At 43.5% G+C, this 25,022-nt stretch overlaps 1 protein-coding gene across 1 annotated transcript in view; it reads right to left on the bottom strand.

The window, feature by feature from the left end:
- The window catches only part of LMBRD1 (LMBR1 domain containing 1), an 82,246-nt gene extending 64,129 nt beyond the window's left edge, over nt 1-18,117 (bottom strand). The window contains exons 1-2 of the mRNA XM_059701273.1: nt 17,836-18,117; nt 6,014-6,190 (exon numbers count right to left, since the gene is read on the bottom strand). Of these exons, the coding sequence (XP_059557256.1) occupies nt 6,014-6,190; nt 17,836-17,910 (252 nt within the window). The 5' untranslated portion in view covers nt 17,911-18,117. The remainder of the gene's footprint in view (nt 1-6,013; nt 6,191-17,835) is intronic.
- Between the last annotated feature and the right edge of the window lie 6,905 nt (nt 18,118-25,022).

Genomic DNA, 25,022 nt, shown 5'->3' with positions numbered 1-25,022 from the left:
AGTCTATAACCTAGATTCACATAAATCAGGACAGCTCTAAGTACATAGATATGATTTAAATGAGTAGTACTATCCAATGAATGACATGAAGATCTCTTACTGGGTTGCCTGGCAACAAGGTAGCCCAAATGGGGCCTCCCCTTCCCACACAGGAGGAGGAGCCGCACCCAATTTCAATTATGGGACAAAGGGGCCCAAAGTTTCTAGGGTTCAGCAACTGGAATGTCCTAGTGCCCCATGAGCAACTTGCATCTAGGCTCACACTTCTTGGAACCCAAGTCCAGACTGTCTATTTACCTGGAAAGCCACTCTTCTGCTTGCCCTACAAGAAGAGGCAGAGGCACCTCTGCTGAGATGTATGCACTTTGAGAAAGCTCGCCTCTTTACAGAATGTCAAGTATATAAGCACTTGTTTGCTTACTAATAATTATCCCCGTAAATTCCTGCCTGCACCAAGTAATGTTTATTGATTTTTCACCATGAGACCTTTACCCAACAATATTCAGAGTAACACTGTTTAAAATATTAAAAACAACAACTAAACTGAAGATAATCTACATGCCTGGTAAAATGTATTACTGTACATTCATAACATGGAATATCATATAGAGATTAAAAACAAATATAAATAAACTGGCATAGCTGGACATCCATGAAGTAATTTTGAGTATGGGGAAGCAGAACAAGTTGCAACCAACAGTTTAACAGTCTTTGTCTAAAAAAGTACTGAAAGAAATACTCATACAGAAAATGGAAAGTATAAGTAGTGCTCACCACATAGGAATGGAAAAGCACTGGGGAGAATTCTATGCAATGATTGGAAATTTTTTCAAGTATCTAAATGAATATGTACATAAACAAAAGCTTCAGCTCCTAACAGCTGTGTTTCTCTAGTGATTGTTTATACATCAAAACAGAAGTTTAAAAAGATTTCTGAAACTTGAAGACTTTTGAAACAGGATAATTACATCTATCCTTACACAAACTCCCTACCAATTTCCAAGACACCCCCATAAGGTATTAACATACCCACTGAGAATCTGTTAAAAGCTAAACTTTAAAATTGGGTAAGACCCCAACTTCAGAAAAATAAATAAATAAGTGTTAGAGAGACTGAAGGTAATTTAAAGCCAAAGATTCACTGCAATTTAGTATTTTTTGCTCTGCAATGCTCTTTTGTTTAACCAAATCTTGTGCCAAAAAGAAACTAAGTGTTACTGTTATTATTTTAAAGCTAAAACTATGTGTAAAATATACAAAATTACTCAAGAACTATTAGTGTATTTGGCTTTTATACACTGTCTTGCATCCAAGGTATCTAATGTGCTGTCCAAAGAACTTAGTTTATGAAACCTTCCTTCTTCCACATTTTGAGAACTACTATTCCCTTGATACATTTTATAAATCACCCCCTCCCAGAGTGGAGACCAAAGGAACTTCAGAGTAATTTAAGACCCAAAGGAATGTGAAACAATCAAGAACTAATACTAAATAGAAAATATTAAAGAAGAACATTTCAAAAGAAAGCAAAAGGGAATAAATATCATAGGAAAAAAAGATGTATGGGTCATATATATAAAATTCCCTTTCCCATTCTTCAGATGACATTTTGAAACACTTAGTCCAACCCAAAATGACATTTGAATCTCCTTAATTTTACCTGATAACCTTCACCTTAGACCAGTGTTCTCACTCAGAGGTGATTTTGTTCCCATGGAACATTTGGCAATGTCTGCAGACATGGGGTTGGGGGAAGTCAATATGCTGCTGGCATGTAGTGGGATCTACTAAACATCTATAATGCACAGAACAGTCCCACACAACAAAGAATTATCCAGTACAAAATGTCAGTGGTTGAAAAACACTAGCTTAGAGGTCTCTAAAATAATATAAAGCCAAAAGAACTTACTCAACTTACTACCAAATCTAACACCTAGATTGTACCTGTATTCAATAGTTAACTCTTCCTTCTGCTAGGTGCCCATACCATGTATAGCCAATATTTCACTGTTAGACACCACCCCCCTAAACTCCTTTACCTTCTCAAGGACACTGCACCTACAATAATAACCTCTCCACTCTCAAGAAGTTCTCCAACTCTACTGAATACCTAAGTACACAAACCCTACTAATTTCCATTAAACAACAAAGAGATCAATCCATACTCAACCACCACAAATAAAAACACCTCCCCTGACCTGACTCTACTCTCCTAAAGGACAAAACTCACCAAAAATTTGTCAGCATTCCCTATCGCTACCTTCTCACCTCCCTGTCCACATTTAGCCCACTCCAACATAACCCCAATGCCTCATTGAAATTACTTTTCATGCTCTTTGGTTACCGTTGACCAAAGCCAACAGTCACTTTTCTACCTCTCTCATTTCACTTCTCACCATTCAAAAAAGCTATCATTCTCTCCTCCTGAAACACATTCTTCTGATTATCATAGCCTCCCTCTTCTGATTTTCTTCCTAACTCTTAAGGTTACAGCCTTTCCCCTTCAGCTACTTCTACATAATGAGCACTCTAATCCAGCAATCTCCAACCAGTTGTCCATGGACCACTGGTGGTCTGTGAGGTCCGAAAGGTTGGTGACCACTACATGGTCCAATGCCTTCTCTGACTCCTCACTCTCCCCAATTACTAGTCAGTCCATAGCTCTAAATAACATCTATATGCTGATGATTTCCAAATACTTCACTCCAACCCAAAAGTCTCCCTGAAATATCAACTCTCTATTTGACACCACCACTTGAGTATATATAACAGGAACTTGAAGTTAACTTGCACTAAATACAACTCTTTTTTATACATTCATCTGCCCATATGCATGCACATGCCGTTTGTTCCTTCAGGCTTCCCTATTTCTTTAAGGTATACAAAAACCAGACATCAGTGCTTCCATTTTGTTTTTCCTTCACCCTCCGTAACTAACTCATTAGTAAATCCAAGCAGTTCTATTTCCAAAATATATACCAATTTTAATCATTTTCTCTACTAGCACCACTCAAATCCAATTCACCTTATCTTTTATCTTCATTAAATTCACCTTGCAGTTAGAAGAAAACCTAAACTCATTAACATGACTTAAAAGTGATAAGTAATCTGGTCCCCACCTTCTCTTAATCTCAGCTAGTACCAAGCACAAGCCCCAACACCACACTTCACCCAAAAGACCAAACTCATCCCCACCAAAAGCGTCTTTATCTATTGATCCGTTCTCCCTAAAGTCACTCCCTCTGGCTCTTTACCTGACTAGCTTCTCTCATTTAGGTCTCAAGTAACCTCAGCAGTCTGGCCTACCTACGTAATTTGGCCTTCCAATGCTCCTATCTAAATTGTCCACATCCATCTGTTATATTTCCTCATATGAAGTTAGCTTGTTTTGCTGTTTACTGTTGGTCTGGTTTTACACTAAGTAAGCTCCATGAGAGTAGCAGCCTCATTTGTTTGAATTGTTAATCGGCAGCACTCACATTTATCAGGTACATAGTACAAGCTTAATAAATATTAAGTGAATGAATATATGTAGATGTAATGAAAAGTACAAAGTTCTCAAGATACAATTACCACCATCTGAGAGTAGGATTGAGGCACTAGGAGAGAGTTCAATCCTGATACTTAATAATAGGCCATAACAAGATTAATCACTGGGGGAAGGGAATAAGATATATTTTAGCTATCAAAACATTAAATGGCCCTGGCTGGTGTAGCTCAGTTGATTGGGCATCATGTTGAGCACAGAAAAGTTGCTATTTGGATTCCAGGTCAGGGCACATGCCCGGGTTGTGGGTTCTATCCCTGGTGGGAATGTGTACAGGAGGCAATCGATCGATGTTTCTTTCTCTCTGTCTTTCCCTTCTTCTCTCTCTAAAATCAATAAAAACATATCTAAAAAAATAAAAAAACAATAAATATTTTGATACCATACTTAACTACTAATTTTAATTTTACACAACGTATAAAATAGTATAAAATAAAGAATATTTGTTGACATTATGTTGTAATGTACCCCGCGAATCACAGAAGGACGCCTCAAGAAGTCGAATTAGAGAGTCACATTTATTGCAATCCGGGACTATGAGGGGCCATTCCCCAAATCTCATAGTAATAAGATGGCTGCAAAACCAGACTTATATAGGCAAAGATCACAAAGGTATTGATTACATCCCAAGGTTTGGAATGAGGAACCTGGTTTGCAAAAAAAGCAGTTTACAGAAGCAGAAGCAGTATGTTATCTAAATTATAGTTTTGGGTCTCCAGATCACTGAATTGACAGAAACACATTATCTAGAGCCCTGGGGTCTGGAATGAGGAGCCTGGTCAGACTTAAGCATGTTATCTAAATTACAGTTTTTGGGTCTCTGGAACACTGAGTCAACAGGGACAAGTTAACTGGAGCCCTCTGACCTTGGGATAACTGTGCTGTCCTTGCCAGGTAAAGGAAAATGTGCTTTCTAAGACCAGTATGACCACAACCAATGGGATATTCACAGTACAATCAATAGGGTATTCAATCGAATGGGGTGATTTATATAATTCAGAAAATCAAAATAACTTTTCTATTATTTTAGCAAAAAAATAAGTACAGAAACCAAACAGCAGGGTTAAAGTTAAACTACAGTTTCTACCTGAGATGATTGCTACCATACTTCAATTACTATCAATTTTTTATTTCTTTGATTAATACACTTTGTGTAATACTATCCAAAGTTACTGGCCAACTACAAAAGACACTGTAATAGAATACTTACAGCTATTTTTTTTTTGAAAATTCAAGTTGAAAACATATTCCTCTCCTCTTCAAATAATAATTATACCAGGGATAATACTAAGATATAAATACAGCTAAAGATCCTAGTAAACAAAGAGCTCTGGAGCCAGTCTGCAGAGCTTCAAATCCTAGCTACAGCACTTAGGAGCTGTAGATAGGTTACATCACCTCTCCAATCCTCGTTTTCTTGCCCATAAAAACATGGACAATACTAGTTACCTCATACAGTTGTTTGGGAGATTAAAGGCAGTTAATGTATGTTAACCATTTAGGACAGACACATAACATAGTAAATATTCAACAGATATTAGTTCATACAGTATCTGGCACATACTAAGTGCTCAATTAAATACTTGCTAAATGAATACCTATAGAAAGTAACGGTAATTTTTACAAAAATCAAAATATATCTAAATCTAACCATAAAAACAGTTTCAAATTATTTAAGCCCAGTTGGCCAAATTCAGGAACTTATTTTGGAACCATGCATTATTGAGATAACTGAAATAATATTTTATTCAAATATTTAAGTACCTACATGTGTGTTAGACACTGGGCATATAACAATAAATAAGACCCAGTTCCTGCCCTATAGAAGCTTATACTAATAAGAAACTGAAAGTAATCTGAATAAAAAAGGAACTCAGAAATCTTCCATTTCAAAACCCTTCATTTAAAAATAGGAACAACTTCCTGCCGCACCCCTCCCTCCCCTCCCCCTGCAAAAAAAGAGAAAATTAAAGTCTTGAAAAGTTAACTGATTTGGCCAAAGATACATGCCAGACAGTTAAGAACCCAAGATTAGAACTCAGGTCTTATAATTCCCAGCCTAGTGGTCTTTTCACTATACCACACTGACTAAAAGTACTCAATAAATAAAGATTAAGATTCTGATCTGCCACTAACAAAAACCCTTCTAAATTATTTATTTAGTGCATTAATGCAAATCAAGTCAAATACACTTCAAGCTATGAGAGGCACAAAAATAAAACCTACTACAATTAATACATTTTCAGGTTAACAAGACATTCTTCAAATTTGGAGAATTGTCAAAATAATAGTCTTATGTCACTCAATAGTCTATTTCTAGTCTTCTACGTTAGTTGTCACATTCTCAGCGCCTATGCTGCATTTCGATTCTCATTTACTCCAGAGACAATAATATATACTGGACTAATAAACTTAAACACTTAATTGCCAAGAATCTGAAATAAAATCATATAGTATAATAATTACCTTAAATGTACCATTTTGATTTTTCATGTAGGAAACCAAAAATATATCCACTGGTAGAAGTGCTGATGTGATAAGTGCAATTGCCAGAGAAAAAATTGCTGTTATAGTGGAGACAACTTCGCTTTCCCGCTGACTTTGGTATTTACGAACATATATCCAACAGAATGCCAAAATAGCCTGAAATAGAACAAAAAGAAAATGTTTTGTTATTGCCCTATATATTCTCCAAAACTGATTTTAGCATGTGTTTGTTTCCAATTTATATGAAACTTTAATAATATGAAACTTTATATCAATATCAATTAAAAGTTCTTTTAGATGTGTAAAAAACTTAAGATTGATAATTTTCAAAGCCTATTTCATGGATGCAGTACAACCTCACTTAGGTGCAAAGACACACACAAAGTAAAAGTTAATGATGACAGTGCTCATTTGCCTATATCCTCACAGAACACAGTACAATAATTAATGGTTTCACACAATGTCATAGTTATAACTAGCTTTGAATACTTTTTCCCTATAGAACTCTCCAACCTAAAGGAGCTATAACTACATGTTCTATCCTACTGAAGCATCACAGAATATAACTTGAATTGAAATTAACTTCTGCCCCATTATGACAGTTTAGGAGTACCATTCAGCTAAAGACTAACTAACTGCCAAGAATCACTATGCAACTGACACATTATACTATAATTCAAATTTTAAAGAGCATTAAACCACAAAAAGTGCACAATGAAAATGGATACATGTGCATTGCAAGGAACTTTCCAGTGAAAAAAAGTACACTCAGAAAGGTACTGAGGCTGACATCTCTAATCAAGCAGGTACTCTTAGTAGTTAGCAATGTCTTTCTATTAATTAACAGAGTAGAGGAATTCAGTCTCCTGATTCTCTAACTTTAGGTTAACATCGGAATCACCTGGAATACTTATTAAAGCACAGGCTGCTGGGCCCCACTCCCAGAGTTTCAGACTCATGTGGTCTGAAGCCGGGCCAGAAAATCTGCATTTGTAGCAACTTCCCAGGTGAGGCTGTGCTGATCCACGGAATACATTTTGAGAACCTCTGCTCTACTCAATTATAGAAGATTAGTGTCCTGGTGCATGAATTCGTGCACATTGGAAGAAAATTAATTAGAAGAAATATTTTAATATTGCTATTCACCCTTTCTCTATAATAGAGGTGTCAGAGATGAAAGAAAATTAGTAAAATGTACATGAATATATAAATTGATAAATAAAAAATAACATGATATAACAATGAATATTTTCCATGAAATTTTTACTGTCAGAATCTTCATTCATCATTAATTTTTTTAAATATGCTGGGTATTCTGGAAAATTCATTATCATTTGGACAAACTTTCCCTTTGCTACAACATCGAGTAAATTTTCCATCAGATGGTTTTTCATCAGAGAAATTTAGGGATAGGCAAAATTGACATGTAACAGTCATTCCACCACAACTGTATTCGATAATTGCATCCTCAATTACCTCATTTTCACTATGAAGGCAGTTCCTACCAGTATTGATAGTACTTGTCGGTGACTGTTCTTCAGACATATTCTGTCAATAATTTCGGCTTCAGAATGTCAACAAAAACGTGATGTCATTACATGGCACCCACAGCCACCATCTGTGGACTGGGCTGGGCTGTGGGCTGCATTTGGCGCCATGGCAGCATTGGCTACAATTTGGTAAGCTGTTGCTCTGGTTTGGTGGTGGGGCCTGTGTCTCACTTGGGGGAAGCCGAGTGTTGCTTTGTCGGCGCCAGGTCCACAGTGCCATTTCTCTCTGTGCGTGTCATGGAAGCTCCTGAATTGAGCATCTGCCCCCTGGTGGTCAGTGTGCATCATAGCAACCAGTCGGACAGTGAGAAGGACACTTAGTATACTAGCCTTTTATGTATATACTAGAGGTCCGGTGCACAAAAATTTGTGCACTCGGGGAGGAGAGGAGGTCCCTCAGCCCGGCCTGTGCCCTCTTGCAGTCTGGGACCCCTCGGGACATAACGACCTGCTGGCTTAGGCTTGCTCCCGGGTGGCAGAGGGCAGGCCCAATCCCTAGGTGCAGCCCCTGGTCGGGCTCAGAGCAGGGCCAATTGGGGAGTTGGGGCGCCGCCCCTGTCATACAGAGAGCAGGGCGGATTGGGAGGTTGCGATGCCACCCCTAGTCACGCTCAGGGTAGGGCCGATTGGGGGTTGGGGCACGGCCCCCTGTCACACTCAAGGCAGGGTCGATAGGGAGATTGTGGCGCCACCCCCTGTCACGTACAGAGCAGGGCTGATCAGGGGGTTGGGGCATGGCCCCCTATCACGCATAGAGCAGGGCCCATCAGGGGGGTTGGGGCTCCGTACCCTGTCACACACAGAGGAGGGGCGATCAGTGGGTTGAGGAGCTCCCCACTGTCACGCACGGAGCAGGGCCCATCAGGGGGTTGGGGAGCTCCCCCCTGTCATGAACAGAGCAGGGCCCATCAGGGGGTTGGGGAGCTCCCCCTTGTCATGCACAGAGCAGGGCCAATCAGGGGGTTGAGGAGCTCCCCCCTGTCAGTCACAGAGCAGGGCTGATAGGGGAGTTGGGGCACCGCCCCCGTCACACACAGAGCAGGGCGGATCAGGGGATTGGGGTGCCGCCACTGTCACACTCAGGGCAGGGCCGAACGGGGGGTGGGCGTTGGGGCACCGCACCCTGTCACACACAGAGCCGCAGGGCGATCAGGGGGTTGGGGAGCTCCCCCCTGTCACGCACAGAGCAGGGCCAATCAGGGGGTTGAGGAGCTCCTCCCTGTCAGGAACAGAGCAGGGCGGATAGGGAGGTTGTGGCCACGGCCCCTGTCACACACAGAGCCGCAGGGTAATCAGGGGGTTTAGCTGCTGCCCCCTGTCACGCTGATCCCGGTGCTGGGAGGCCTCAAGGCTCCGCTGATCCCGGTGCTGGGAGGCATATTACCCTTTTACTATATAGGATAGAAGCCTGGTGCACGGGTGGGGGCCGGCTGGTTTGCCCTGAAGGGTGTCCTGGATCAGGGTGGGGGTCCCGCTTGGGTGCCTGGCCAGCCTGGGAGAGGGGATGATGGCTGTTTGCATCTGGTCACACCCCCTTCAGGGTGGGGGTCCCGCTTGGGTGCCTGGCCAGCCTGGGTGAGGGGATGATGGCTGTTTGCAGCTGGTCACACACCCTTTAGGGTGGGGGTCCCCACTGGGGTGCCTGGCCAGCCTGGGTGAGGGGCTGAGGGCCATTTTCAGGCTGGCGGGTGACTGAGGCTCCCAACCTGTCCTTTTTTCCTTTTTTTTTTTTATTCTGGGACAGCTTTAGCTCTGAGGCTCGGCTCCAGCTATGAGACCTCTGCTGCTGAAAGCAGGTTTCTGGCCTTTGTTTACCCTTCTGTATTTGAAACAATGTTGCGGTCCTGCTGGCTGAAGCCCGGGGTTTTGTTTAGCTTCTATATTTGTTACAATGTTGCTTAGAGTGCAGCTGAGAGACCGGCAAGACAGGCGGGGAAGCTTGGCTCCCTCCGTCACTGAAGCAAGCAAGCCTCCCAGTTCGTGTCAGCTGCCTGGCTGCCGGAAGCCATCTTGGCTGGCAGTTAATTTGCATATCTCCCTGATTAGCCAATGGGAAGGGTAGCGGTTGTAGGCTAATTACCATGTTTCTCTTTTATTAGATAGGACTAAAGGCTCAGTGCACAAAAATTTGTGCACTCGGGGGGGAGGGGGGCCCCTCAGCCCGGCCTGTGCCCTCTCACAGTCTGGGACCCCTCGGGAGATAACGACCTGCTGGCTTAGGCCTGCTCCCAGGTGGCAGAGGGCATGCCCAATCCCTAGGTGCAGCCCCTGGTCGGGATCAGAGCAGGGCCGATTAGGGAGTTGGGGCGCCCCCCCCGTCATGCACAGAGCAGGGCGGATTGGGAGGTTGCGATGCCACCCTCAGTCACGCTCAGGGTAGGGCCAATTGAGGTGTTTGGGCACAGCCCCCTGTCACACTCAAGGCAGGGTCGATGGGGAGGTTGCAGCGCCACCCCCTGTCACGCACAGAGCAGGGTCCATCACGGGGGTTGGGGCTCCGTACCCTGTCACGCACAGAGCAGGGCTGATCACGGGGTTAGGGCGCCTTCCCCTGTCACGAACAGAGCAGGGCGGATAGGGAGGTTGTGGCCCTGCCCCTGTCACACACAGAGCCGCAGGGCCATCAGGGGGTTTGGGCGCTGCCACCTGTCACGCTGATCCCGGTGCCGGGAGGCCTCGCGGCTCCGCTGATCCGGGTGCTGGGAGGCATATTACCCTTTTACTATATAGGATAGAGGCCTGGTGTATGGGTGGGGGCCACCTGGTTTGCCCTGAAGGATGTCCTGGATCAGGGTGGGGGTCCCCACTGGGGTGCCTGGCCAGCCTGGATGAGGGGATGATGGCTGTTTGCATCTGGTCTCACACACCCTTCAGGGTGGGAGTCCCCACTGGGGTGCCTGGCCAGCCTGGGTGAGGGGCTGAGGGTTGTTTTCAGGCTGGCGGGTGACAGAAGCTCCCAACTGCTCCTTTTTTTCTTTTTTTTTTATTCTGGGCCAGCTTTAGCTCTGGCTCCAGCTCTGAGGCCTCTGTTGCTGAAAGCAGGTATCTGGTTTGTTTGGGTTCTATAATCGAAACACTGTATCAACTCCAGCTTTGAGATCCCAGCTGGCTGAAAGCCGGTTTCTGGGGTTTTGTTTAACTTTTATATTTGTAACAATGTTTCAAACTGCAAGCTCAGAGGCCGGCAAGGCAGGCGGGGAACGTTGGTTTCCTCCGTCACTGAAGCAAGCAAGCCCCATGTTAGCTTCAAGCTGCCTGGCTGCCGGCCGCCATCTTGGCTGGCAGTTAATTTGCATATCGCCCTGATTAGCCAATGGGAAAGGTAGAGGACATACGGCTAATTACCATGTTTCTCTTTAATTAGATAGGACTAGGGGCCTGGTGCACAAAGATTCGTGCACGGGGGGTGGGTCCCTCAGCCCAACTTGCACCCTCTCCAATCTGGGAGCCATCAGGGGAGCCCTCTCCAATCCGGGAGTTTCTCTCTGTCTTTGCAATCGTATCAGCGAATTGTCTGAGACCCCAACCCAGTTTGGTTTGTTTCTCACAGAATCAGAGAGGCTGTTTTTTTTCTTGGCTTCATTGGTGGAGATTTCCTGGAAGTTTTAGGATATCTTCCCTTTAATTTTTCCTAGATACTCTGATTGTACTTATGTCTCTCACCTTTGCTTTCCCTCCATCCCCCACTGCAACAGTAACTTGCTCCAGGCTCACTTTGCTCTACTGTCTAGGACTGTGGTCAGCAAACTGCGGCTCGTGGGCCACATGCAGCTCTTTGACCCCTTCACTGTGGCTCTTCCACTAAATACCATGCGCGGGTACACACGTACTGTGATTGAAACTTCGTGGGCCATGCGCAGAAGTCAGTATTTTGTGGAAGAGCCGGTATTTTGTGGAAGAGCCACACTGAAGGGGCCAAAGAGCCACATGTGGCTCACAAGCCATGGTTTGCCGAGCTGCAGTTTGCCGACCACTGGTCTAAGAGATCCGTCTGCCACCAGAACTATGATTCCCAGCATTCCTGGTGCTCCCCGCACTCTTGGTTTTCCCTTCCTGCTCTGTCTCCGTCCCATGGCCTCCCACTCTGCCCAGTCCTTTAAGCCGTCAGCTCTCCCTCTCTGCTCTCTGTCTGGCAGCTTGGGGATCCAAGTTCCCCAAGCTGCTCCACTCTCTGCTGGCTCTCCTACTCTGCTCTCCACCCAGCGCCTGTTTATGCAAATTAACCTGCCATCTTTGTCGAGTTACTTTGTATACTCACTCCTGATTGGCTGGTGGGCATCGTGGAGGTACGGACAATTTACATGTTTCTTTTTTATTATATCGGAGGATATAGGATAGATGTCACGTAAAATAGTATCTTGGAGAAGTTCATAAAAGAAACTAACATATAATTTGCCAACTATTGTAAGTGCAGTCCCCAACCCCTCCCAAGAGACTCTGATTTAACTGGTCTGGGCTTTAGGATTTTTTAAAAACTCCCAAGTTTTTTTTAATGAGCAGTCATGGCTGAGAAACACGGCAGAGGTAGGAATGAGAACAGATGTTTGCTAAACTAATGAGCACACATACTGCCTGGGATCATGTTAAAATGCAGATTCTGATTCAGTGGGACTGGGGTCTTAAATTTTCATTTCTAACAAGTTCCCAGGTGCTGACCTAACTTTTGAGTAACAAGAGAGAGCGTGCTTTAAAGAAACAGAGACTGTCTTATATAGTAACTAGGGGCCCGGTGCACGAAATTCGTGCACTGGGTGTGTGTGGGGGGAGTGTCCCTCAGCCCAGCCTGCCCCCTCTCACATACTGGGAGCCCTCAGGCGTTGACCCCCATCACCCTCCGATCGCCTGATTGGCCCCTTGCCCAGGCCTGACGCCTCCGCCAGAGGTGTCAGGCTTGGACAGGGGACCCCCATCTCCCCCTGATCACTGGCTCTGGCCCCCACCCAGGCCTGAGGCCTCTGGCCCAGGAATCATGCCTGGGCAGGGGACCCCCATCTCCCTCTGATCGCTTGGTCCACCCCCCGCCCAAGCCTGACGCCTCTGACCCAGGCTTCAGGCCTGGGCAAGGGGACCATCATATCCCCCTAATCCCCGGCTCCGCCCGCCACCCAGGCCTGATGCCTCGGCCAGAGGAGTTGACCCTCATCACCCTCCGATCCCCAATCACCGGATCGGCCCCTTGACCAGGCCTGAGGCCTCTGGCCTAGGCGTCCGGCCCGGGCAGCGGGGACTCACAGCTGCAGCGGCCCCGCGATCGTGGGCTTCGCTTTAGGCCCAGGCAAGGGACCCCTAGCTCCTGGGACTGCCAGCTTCGACCGTGCCCAGCTCCCATCGCTGGCTCCACCCCTACTTCCTGCTATCACTGGCCAGGGCGGCAAAGGCACCTGATTCTCCGATCATGGCTGGGGGGCAGGGCAAAGGCGGCCCCAGGGCCACCTTTGCCCTGCCCCCCAGCTCTTAGCTCCCCCCTGGGTTTCCGATCACTGTCAGTGGCAGGGGGCTTCTTCCTGCTTTCCCTTTCGCCTCCCTGCATTGTGCCTACATATGCAAATTAACTGCCATCTTGTTGGCAGTTAATTTGCATATAGCCCTGATTAGCCAATGAAAAGGGTATCGTCGTACGCCAATTACCATTTTTCTCTTTTATTAGATAGGATGGGAAATTTGAAAGGTGGTGTAAGCCAAATTACTGAGGCTCTTGTTGAGACTAGATAGAAAGGTTTGATATAAATTATCAGCTTAGAGGAACGAGCTCTAACAATTCCTTATGTGGCAAACATTCTGCTTGCCCACAATTACAAAAGTTATCAATCCTAGTGTTCTTATTCTTTAGTAGATGACTGGCAACAGTGTGTTAAGTCCCCAGACCCCTGGTAGTCCCAAAACCCTTTCTGAGGATTTGCAATTTCAAAATTATTCTCATAACAATACTAAAATGTCATTTGCCTTTTCCACTATGTTGATATTTACACTCATAGTGTATAACTCATGGCGGGGAAAACTGCTGAAAAATTAAGCATGAGTCCAGACAATGGCACCAAACTGCAACCAAGGTGTGATGGCTGAATCCAGGAAAGGTGGATACCTGAATACCTAGGGGTTGGAAGCCAATTGGCAAGGAACATTATTTTTACTTGAAAGCACAACTTACTGGAGAACCAAGATGGCGGCATAGGTTAACGCCGGAGTTTGCTGCTTTGAACAACTACTTCAAAAGTGAAACTAAAACACGGAACGGACATCACCCAGAACCACAGGAACGCTGGCTGAGTGGAAGTCCTACAACTAGGAGGAAAGAGAAACGCATACGGACACTCAGAGGAGGCGCAGTGCTGAAGTCAAATTCTGAGGTGCGGAGCGGGCTGGCGGCGGAGGGCACGGTTGTTGTTTTCAATCGGGAGGGAGTCACAGACTCTGAGCTCCAGATCCAGGCGAGTCTTTAGGGACCCAGACTCAAACGGGAGAAGCGGACTGTCTGGCTTCGGTCAGAGCGAGTGCAGCTTTCTCTCCCAGCTTTGCAGCGGGTGCTGGGACTCAGAGAGGCAGAGCCCCTGGGGACAGGACTGAGAGCCGCCATAACTGCTCTCTCCGGCCCACCCTGTTGATCCTGTGCGACCCGCCCTGCCCACGCCCTGCACAGAGGCATTTGCCGGATAGCCTCAGGCAAAGGCTAGATTAGCACCTCCCTAGAGGACAGAAGTTCTCTCACTGCTGACACAGCTGATTCTCATAGCCACTTGGCCTGGAGGTCAAACCCTCCCTGGAATTAGCTACAACAATCAAGATTTATCTATAAGACTGCGAACAAAGACCACTAGGGGGTGCACCAAGGAAGCATAACAAAATGCGGAGACAAAGAAACAGGACAAAATTGTCAATGGAAGAAATAGAGTTCAGAACCACACTTTTAAGGTCTCTCAAGAACTGTTTAGAAGCTGCCGATAAACTTAATGAGATCTACACGAAAACTAATAAGACCCTCGATCTTATATTGGGGAACCAACTAGAAATTAAGCACACACAGACTGAAATAACGAATATTATACAGACGCCCGACAGCAGACCAGAGGAGCGCAAGAATCAAGTCAATGATTTGAAATGCGAGGAAGCAAAAAACATCCAACCGGAAAAGCAAAATGAAAAAAGAATCCAAAAATGCGAGGATAGTGTAAGGAGCCTCTGGGACAGCTTCAAGCGTACCAACATCAGAATTATAGGGGTGCCAGAAGATGAGAGAGAGCAAGATATTGAAAACCTATTTGAAGAAATAATGACAGAAAACTTCCCCCACCTGGTGAAAGAAATGGACTTACAGGTCCAAGAAGCGCGGAGAACCCCAAACAAAAGGAATCCAAAGAGGACCACACCAAGACACATCATCATTAAAATGCCAAGAGCAAAAGATAAAGAGAGAATCTTAAAAACAGCAAGAGAAAGAAACTCAGTTACCTACAAGGGAATACCCATACGACTGTCAGCTGATTTCTCAACAGAAACTTTGCAGGCCAGAAGGGAGTGGCAAGAAATATTCAAAGTGATGAATACCAAGAACCTACAACCAAGATTACTTTATCCAGCAAAGCTATCATTCAGAATTGAAGGTCAGATAAAGAGCTTCACAGATAAGGAAAAGCTAAAGGAGTTCATCACCACCAAACCAGGATTATATGAAATGCTGAAAGGTATCCTTTAAGAAGAGGAAGAGGAAGAAAAAGGTAAAGATACAAATTATGAACAACAAATATGCATCTATCAACAAGTGAATCTAAGAATCAAGTGAATAAATAATCTGATGAAAAGAATGAACTGTTGATTATAATAGAATCAGGGACATAGAAAGGGAATGGACTGACTATTCTTGGGGGGGAAAGGGGTGTGGGAGATGTGGGAAGAGACTGGACAAAAATCGTGCACCTATGGATGAGGACAATGGGTGGGGAGTGAGGGCGGAGGGTGGGGCGGGAACTGGGAGGAGGGGAGTTATGGGGGGGAAAAAAAGGGAACAAATGTAATAATCTGAACAATAAAGATTTAATTTAAAAAAAAAAAAGAAAGAAAGCACAACTTACTGACTATGGTTGTGCAGACTTGGATATTTGGCAGATTTTGTCAAAAAGAACAAAGGGGACCTATCACTTCAACAAAAACAACTGACCATATTTGTTGCCAATGGTCAAATTCAAGCTTTCAAATGAAAATTAGAATTTTGGAAAACTAGTATCCAAAACTGTGCTTGACTGTTTCACAATACTTACTTCTGGGTTTTCTTATGACAAGATCAGTGGTGATATTAATGAATGTAACATTTTTATATTATGTAATGAAATATATATCCACATTTGGGAGATCTGTATAACTCAGTGAACCAGTGTTTTCTAAATGACAAATGCATCATGTTATAAAACCATGCATGGTGAAAAGACCCATTCAAAGTACAACATGGCCCAATGGATGCTAATGAGACAGAATTAAAAGTTCATTGATAGGGTTTCAGATTCCTTATTGTAACTAACCTTAAAGAAGCTTCTACTACTGAGTTTTGGTGTGGTATTAAAGAACAATGTCCACAATTACCTAAAAAATACTCCTCTGCTTCCAACTACATATCACTAAAACTGGATTTTCTTCATATACTTCAACCAAAGTAACTTATCTCAAAAGGCTGAATGCAGAAGCAGACACGAGAATCTAGGTCTTTTCTAATCTAATAAGCCAGGAATTAAAGATTTGCAGAAAATTAAACAATGGCCCTTATTACTAATTTTTCTACGTCAACATCCAGTTTCAAATTCCTAATTCCCTTCTCATTTTATTTCGTTCCTACTTTAAGATCAACTTAAATGCCTTCCCACCTTCATCTATCCAAAGTCTACCTCAATTACACTTTCTTCCAATATTGTTCTCTATTCCCTGAAGTCCTAGTCTATAAAATCATACTTTGGTTTTCAGTACTTAAAATACCTGAGAATTTTTGTTTTCCTACCTATCTTCCGATTCTCTCAGAGGCCACAATTTCTTTTGTTTGCACCCTCCTACAATTGACAGCAAAGCTACTATGTGTGAAATGTTTATTCATTGATAACAGCCAAGATATTCCCACTAGACTTTGATACTCGTTAATTGCTTGTTTTTCTTTTAAACCTACTGAAAACGAGGGTCTGGAAAAGCCAGTGAACTCTCCAAGTACAGGACTGGCAGGGCTATGGAAACCACAGCCAAGCTTTAGGGTTTCCATTTTCTTCACCAAGACGGGTAAACCATGTTCCCGTGTGAACGCAGGATTATTTCCTGCCAAAGCAAAGGTTGCAAGAGAAACCTTTTTGTAAGTTTTCACATTTTTCTTTTTTTGGTAGGGTTTCTGGTAGAGTTGCGACATTTACCAGCAAGGCATACTACATAGGCTGTAGACACCGTGTGGCATCTAAGTAGTACAATTAAACGTCTTGATTTCCAGAAGGGAAGATAACAATTGTTTGGTTTGACTTTTGTTGTTTTCATAATGCAAAGTGGCTAAAATACCTGGGGACGGAAGCCAACAGCAGGGCTGAATGAAGACGATGAGTGTGAATGGGGCAGGGTGGGAAGGGTAGCTCAGATGGGTGGCAATACACACACCCTGATTCTGGCAGAAGAGAGCGTTACAGCTTGCCCCACACAGGTTTCCTTCTACACCTACCAACAGACTAGAAAGGAATGTGAAACCTTGAAGTCACAACGAATGAACGCTCAAGTCACCAGGGCAGAATCGCACAATGGGCTGGGAAGGTTGGAGACTCGATGGCCCCGAGGTAGGGACCTGGTGCAGAGAGCAGCAGACAGGCCCTGCTCTGAGTCCACCGCACCAGGGCCGACAGAACTTGCAAAGATCGGGCACAGCTGCCCCACCACCCAGTGCTCCCGCCTCACCATTCCCCACCCGAAGGTCTCCTCCGGCCCCAAACTCCACCCGCCCCAGGGCCCAAGTCAGGGGTGAGGGCAAGAGTTTCGGGAAAGGAAACCTGCAATATTAGACGTCTTCAGGAAAAAGACAGCGAAAGCGGCCGAGAACCAGTGCCCCGTCCCCCAGCCCCCAGCGCTGCCCCCATCCCCGGCGCCGAGGAGCCCCCCAAACCCCGCCAGTAACCCCACATTCCCAGGTAAAGGCACGACAGGGAGAAAAGTGCCTCCCGCGCCCCGGGAGGCCAGCGGCGGGGCCGGCCCCTCCCTCTCTCCCACAAACGTAAACACGGGGAAAACTCCAAGCGCCTCCCCTACCAGCAGTAAGAGGCCGAAAATGCACCAGCCGATCACCAGCTCCGCCGAGGCCGCGCCCGCCGTCTCCGCCGCCATCTTCGCTTCCGGCCCGGAAGGCTGCGAGCCCGGGTGGTGGGGAGAGGGGAGGGGAAAGGGGGGGAATGCGAGGGACGCGGCGCCCGCGCACCCTAAAGGTTAAAGGGACGGAGGGGGTGGAGCGAGTGGTTGCCAAGGAGACCAGCCCATCAGCGTCCCTTGGCGACGGGTCGGGCGGGGGGCGGAGCGGCCGGGACCACTCAGGGCCGGCGCGCGCCGGGACGCCGTGACGTCACCGCTACGTCAGCGCGCTGTCGGCTTCCGAGGTGATGCGATGGTCTAAGCGAGGCCGTCCCGCAGCAACGCAAGCTTTTGAGATGCTACTTGATTCGGCCCAAACGAGTGGACTGGAAAAGCCCGGGAGCGCCGCAAGGGCTGCGCTGGCTGTATCTGGAGATTCAAGCCAACTCGAGGTGTCTCCACCTCCTCTCAACGGGAAGTTAATCCCCGGCGTCCGAGGCCGAGTGCGGAGCAGAGCTCCTCACCCGGGTCCAGGAAAGCCTGACTCTGAAGACACAAAGTTAACTACAGTGGTTCTCAACCTTCTGGCCCTTTAAATACAGTTCCTCATGTTGTGACCCAACCATAAAATTATTTTCGTTGCTACTTCATAACTGTGATGTTGCTACTGTTATGAACCATAATGTAAATATCTGATATGCAGGATGGTCTTAGGCGACCCCTGTGAAAGGGTCGTTTGACCGCCAAAGGGGTCGCGACCCACAGGTTGAGAACCGCTGGTTTACCAGCTACTAATTGACTTTCTGATTTGCTGGTATTGGAGCCTGGCCTGGCCTGAGAAAATTCTTTGCTGGAGACTGTTACGTGATATTATGGTCTTCCTCTTTATATCTGTACATGTGTGTGCATTTCCATGGTGACTTCATATCCCAAAGGTATTTGAGTTTGTAAACATCTAATGAAACGGCAGGTTCTTGTAATATTAGTAGGAGAACACAACTGATACTGCCATGGGTTCGTAATGAAGCAGAGGTGAATAGTTCCTGGGAAGTCTTGCCCGGTTGGGTCCACTGGGGGGTAGGTACACATTTAACCGCGGCATTCAACAAACATAATTGTAATGTAGTCAAAACACAATTTCATGAGTGAATCCCACCATCTATGCATAATAAGTCATTTCCTACCTAGGACCTGTTTCAGGCTGGAATCGGATAGCAGGGAAGAAGTGAAGTGGTCTCCCTGCCAGAACAAAAGGAGGAGGGAAGGGGAAATAAAGAATAGACCGCTTTAACATGAATTGGTATCATACTGGGCCTGCAAATGTTTGAACCTGATTCTTCTGTGGTGTAGTCACTGCTCTGGAGACCTCTCTCCTATAGTTACCTGAAAGTGAACAGAGACATCTCTATTCTGGGTAGTCATTTAGAATTCCTTCTCCGGCTGCAGGGCATACTGTGGTTCTTTCTTCTGCCTCTATCTTCTAAGGTCGCCTAACCCTCTCCTGGAGGCCCACTTGGGTTGGAGGAGAGGTCTAACCCGGACCAGTTTTTCCATTCCCCCGCACGATGAAAATCTTTTCTATCAGAAATGATCAGACATAAGCTTGCACCAAAAACTTTGGGAACACAAGCCAATCCCAATGTAACTGCATTCTCCCAAGTATACCATCAAAGCAATCAGCCCATCTTTGATAGATCCCTGAGGGAGTCAGCCTGCCCATCACAGTTGGCTGTCATAGTTCTTCCAGGCCTGAATTGGGCACCAATCCTTTGTATTTCTCAATTGCAAAAATCACATTTAAAATAATCCAAGTAGCTCCTTTGAGACTTCCTATGCTAGGTTAGGAGTTAGATGGTAATATCGCACCCCAATCTTACCCCCTATACTCACATCACTCCTGGGGGTTAGAGGTGGGGATCCACAGACCAACAACAATTCTGGAAAAAAAAATCCCTTCAATTTTTCTTCTACTCCAATTCATTAATATTTTATTTGGCTGAAGAGTACAGTTATGCATTCAAATTATGTGTATTATGCCACTGGATATTAATATATTATTTTTAGAAAACAGCTAATTTTTCTACAGCAATTTTTTTACCTGTTGAAATTTCAAAATATTATGCTGTCCATCTAAATAAGACACTTGAAAAACCTAAAAATGTGGCTTTCTGTCATTTTGTCTGTGGTTCCATTGCTAACAGATAACCCTCCTTTTGATTGACAAATTCTTTCTTTAGCTATTTTAATACCTTCAGGCAGGTTACAGTTAAGCCTTGCTGGCCTCAGATCCTAGTGACTTTGCGCTTGTCTGTCCTGATCCATTATATGTTGATTTAGAATTTAGCTCTTTGTTGTGCTCCATGTACCACCTACACTTAATCTTCTGTCAAAAGGATTTAGCAGTGATCCAGGGTGAAAATTACTGTGGTCAGAGGAAGTTTGAGCATGCTTGATCCTCCCAATACTACATTATCTCCCTTCCCCCTTAATCCTTCCACTGTCATCCAACTGAATTGGTCATCACAGCCCTAAGAAGTTTCTTCTTTTCTTTGTGAAAGGACTTAGAGTGTGTTTGTAAGGTAATTGGCACATATGGTTGAAAGGCATATTGATTCTGCTGGAACATTTGCTCATTTGTATATAACCCAGTGGGGAGCCAAAATTTTTGCACAGGAGCCAATCCATGAAAAATTAAATGTTTATGGTCTACATTTTTCATTTGAAATCGAAATAGCTTTTAGGGGGCCAGAAGTATAAGGTGTATTTTAAAATGTAATTTATCTATTTCATTATATAGAAAACTGTGTTTTTGATTTGTTGACACAGAGGCAACTTCCCAATTTCTCATCCAAAAATTAGATTGCATACAGTATCATAATGTGAATTATGAAATTCACATTTCCATATTTCTGCAATTATAAACTCTTAATGGACACTGTTCATATACTTCTCCTAATGGAACAAACATTTCCACATGAACTGGTGATGCATGTTAGTTTTCTTAAGATTTTTCTTCTGGCTATGAAAGAAATGCTTTAGTTATAGTCTAGACATGTTTAAAAAAATAATCTTTTAAGACTTTCAAGTGTTCTTCATTGTGTGAATTCCCAAACCTGGTGTTTATGCACTTTAAGGTATAAAAAAATAAATTTGTTTATATAGCTCACACATAAAGTAATTTCAAAGTCAGTTTATGATATGAATAGAAATTACAATAAAAACTTATTTTGAATTTATGATGTCTAGGAATGATTCATAGCACACTCAATAATTTCAACAATGGATGTATTTTTTTTTTAATTTGGAGCATATGTCGCTCTTTTTTTTCTTCTAATAACAGGATTCCTCTCCTGTCTCCAACCTTTATTCTTTCTCATGGTGGTGTGCCATTTGCCTCTCAGCTTATATTTGAAATCAAAGTGTTCAATTCTCACATATTAATGAGTTTAAAACCATAATGTTTGTAAAACTAATTGATCTTATTAGAATGTATGGATATAAAGTAGCTTAGGTGCATATAGCCATATCTGTAACACAATATAAAAAAATTTAAAATTGATCTTTAAGTTTTAAACAATTGATAGACTAAAAACATCCTTATGTTTTCATCTGTTGCCAAATATAACTGTGAATTTTTGTATTTTTATTTTATTTTTTTAATGTATTTTAACTTTTTTACAGAGAGGAAGGGAGAGGGACAGAGAGTTAGAAACATCGATGAGAGAGAAACATCGATCAGCTGCCTCCTGCACACTCCCCACTGGGCATGTGCCCGCAACCAAGGCACATGCCCTTGGCCGGAATCGAACCTGAGACCCCTGAGCCCGCAGGCCAACACTCTATCCACTGAGCCAAACCGGGTAGGGCTTGTATTGTTTTTAATGATATAAATTAGGGCATTTCAAACATATGACATTCTGATTTTTTTAGTATTTTAATTAAAATATGAAATATATTTATTAAGATTTGGAAACAATTCCAGGAAGATGTAACATTGGGCTAGGTTCGTGGGGGGGGGGGGGATAAGTTTATTTGAGTCAAATTGAAGATATATACCAGGGAGTAGGATTTCAAATGCCCCTGGGCTAGGTTTTAAAACATGAAAAAGAATTTATCAATCAGACTAAGAGAAAAGTGAGCAAACATCATTCCATCAAAGAAACAGCATGTATAAAGGCATAGAGCATGAGGTACCATGTTCAGTATTGCTTAAGCATTCAGTGTGTGAGTGGAAGGAATTAGCCAATTAAGAGACTAGGTCATGAATGGGTCTATATTCCTCACTAAGAAACTTGGACTTCATCCTATAAGTGATGAGAACCAGTGAAGTGATCTAAGTAGGGAAGTGATATAATAAGACTTGCCTTTTACAATGGTTAGAGATGAGGAGAACTTGAAACAGGGATTTATTTAAGGTAAGCTGCTGTTACTATAGTCAAGGCAAGGGATGACAAAGCTATTATGAGGCTGTCAACATGAAAGGAGAAGAAATTTATGAGGTTTTAATAAAGATTAATTTTCAAGACATAGAATCTCAGTGTGGAGGGGAGGGATAGGCAATGCTGAAATCCATAAAGCAGGCCATCAGAAGAGCAGGCGGGAAACTCTGGCAGAAACTGACACTGACAGTCCACAGGCAGATCCCCCACCCCCTAACCCCCTCAGGGAACCTCAGTTGTGCTTTTAAGGGCCTTTCAATTGATTGGATCAGAGTCATCCAGATTATCTAAAATAGTCTCCTTTATTTAATCAACTGATTGTAGATGGTATCACATCTACAAAATACCTTCACAGAAAACCTAGTTAGTGGTTGATTGAATAATTAAGTACTTTGACCCAGCCATGTTGATACATAAAAAATGATGGTTACAGATCCTTTTTTACGGTTCTGAATTAAGAGATGTGGAGTGACAGGGCCACTAAATCAGATAGGAAGTACATGAGGAAGAGCAGATTGGAAGTGAGGAATGACAGAGAAATCTACAGTGTTTTAGACTCTAAGATGCATTTTTTTTCTTTTTCACATTTTAAGTTAGGATGCTTCTTATAATTGATGACATCTGCCCACTATAATTGACTATTTTCTTAAATGGTGTACCTTATATTGAGGTACAATTGAGGTACAATCAACGATACCTTATATTGCAAAAAAAAAATAGGTAGTGGATTTAATTTGGTATCTTGAGTAGAGTGTCTGAGGGACATGGATAGCTTTAGTTCATAGAACATATAGGTAGGAAACTTAATCAAACTCAGCTAAGAGGCTTGCCATGAAGATAGGACTTTTAGAGTCAACTATAGTCAATAAAAGTTGAAGCAATGGAAATGGATGACATCCCTAGAGAAAGCAAGTAGCATGAGAATAATAGTCAGTTGAACAGACAACCCTAAAGAACACCAACCTTTTAAGAGGGAGTGATCAGAAAAGAAGAGAAAAGAAAAGAAAAGAAAAGAAAAGAAAAGAAAAGAAAAGAAAAGAAAAGAAAAGAAAAGAAAAGAAAAGAAAAGAAAAGAAAAAAGAAAATTTCATAGAAGCAGAGGGAGAAGATAATTTTTAAAAGAAGTGAGTGATTATCCATGTCACATGTAATGGGAAGACTAGTAAGTACCCACTGAGTATGGCGATATGGGTGTTAGTAATGACTTCTAGAACGATCTCAGTGAGTGCTGAGGAAGAAGACAGGTGCATTGGATTGGGGAATGAAGGAGAATTAGGACAGTAGAGGTCATGAATATGAACAGTTCTTTAAGGAAGCTAAGGAGGGATGGAACAATGAAAAAACACGTGGAGGGGATGAGGGCAAAGGTGGGTTTGTTAGAAATGACTCAGATTTTAACTTATTTCTAAGATAAATAGTAAAGTCATGGACCACAGTTGGCACATTAATCTAAGTTTGGTTATTAGATCATTTTATTGACAACTTTAACTCTGAGGAAATGAGGTAAATCAGGTTTGAGGAAGGGGATGAGTCAATCAGTCAGGATTCTGGAAGGAAACAGAGAGTACACCCAAAAGGGGTGATTCCAGAAGTTTAACGACTGGACTATTTACAAAGGTGTGAACAGGATTAAGGGAAACTAACCCTAGGGTTGTCACTACCACTCCTAAAAGGACAATGACAAGAAGTTACTGGAATCTAGAAAGACCTATAAGCTTATGAAAGAGCTACCTAGCTGCCATTGTCAAACCACAGTCCCCAAACAGAGAGCCATGATAAAGGACCTAAATAGACACTTCTCCAAAGTGAACATAGAGATGGCCAAGAGACATGAAAAAATGCTCAAAGTCACTGATCATCAGAGAGTTGCAAATTAAAACTACAATGAGGTATCACCTTACACCTGTCAGAATGGCTACCATCAACACATCAACAAATGACAGGTGCTGTCGAGGATGTGGAGAAAAGGGAAAACTCATTCACAGCTGGTGGGAATGCAGGCTGGTGCAGCCATTATGAAAAACAGTATAGAGTTTCCTAAAAAAAATTAAATATGGAACTGACATTTGATCCAGTGATCCTACTTCTAGGATATCCTAAGACACCTGAAACACTAATCAGAAAGAATGTATGCACCCCTATGTTCATAGTAGTGCAATTTACAATAGCTCAGATCTGGAAACAGCCCAAGTGGCCATCAGTAGATGTGTGGGTAAAAATAATTGTGGTGTATTTACACCATGGAATACTATGCAGTGGTAAAAAAGAAGAATTTCTTACTCTTTGAGACAGCATGGAGGGACCAGGAGAGTATTAATGCTAAGTGAAAGAGAAGTATCACATGATCTCACTCATATGAGGAATCTAATGAACAAAATAAACTGATGAACAAAATAGATCCAGAGACATAGAAGCATGGAACAGACAATCAAATCTGAGGGAAGGCAGGGGTGGGTGGATGGGTGGAAAGAGATCAACCAAAGAACTTGTATGCACATATGTATAACCTATAGACATAGACAATAGCCTGGGGTGGGCTGGAGGGGGTCAATGGGGGAAAAAGAGTACATATGTAATACTTTCAACAATAAAGATTAAAAAAAAAATAGAGAGCCATGGGAATAAATACACTGATTCTCTCTCCTTACCCCCGTATCTCCCTCAATGCCCTCTTTTGGATGGACTTAACAGGAAGCCAAAGGGCAAGGGAGT

Source organism: Myotis daubentonii, chromosome 6 (genome assembly GCF_963259705.1).
Source record: "Myotis daubentonii chromosome 6, mMyoDau2.1, whole genome shotgun sequence".
Taxonomy (NCBI): Eukaryota; Metazoa; Chordata; class Mammalia; order Chiroptera; family Vespertilionidae; genus Myotis; species Myotis daubentonii.
Note: the sequence above shows the minus strand (reverse complement) of the source record. Positions and strands in the feature narration are given on the sequence as shown.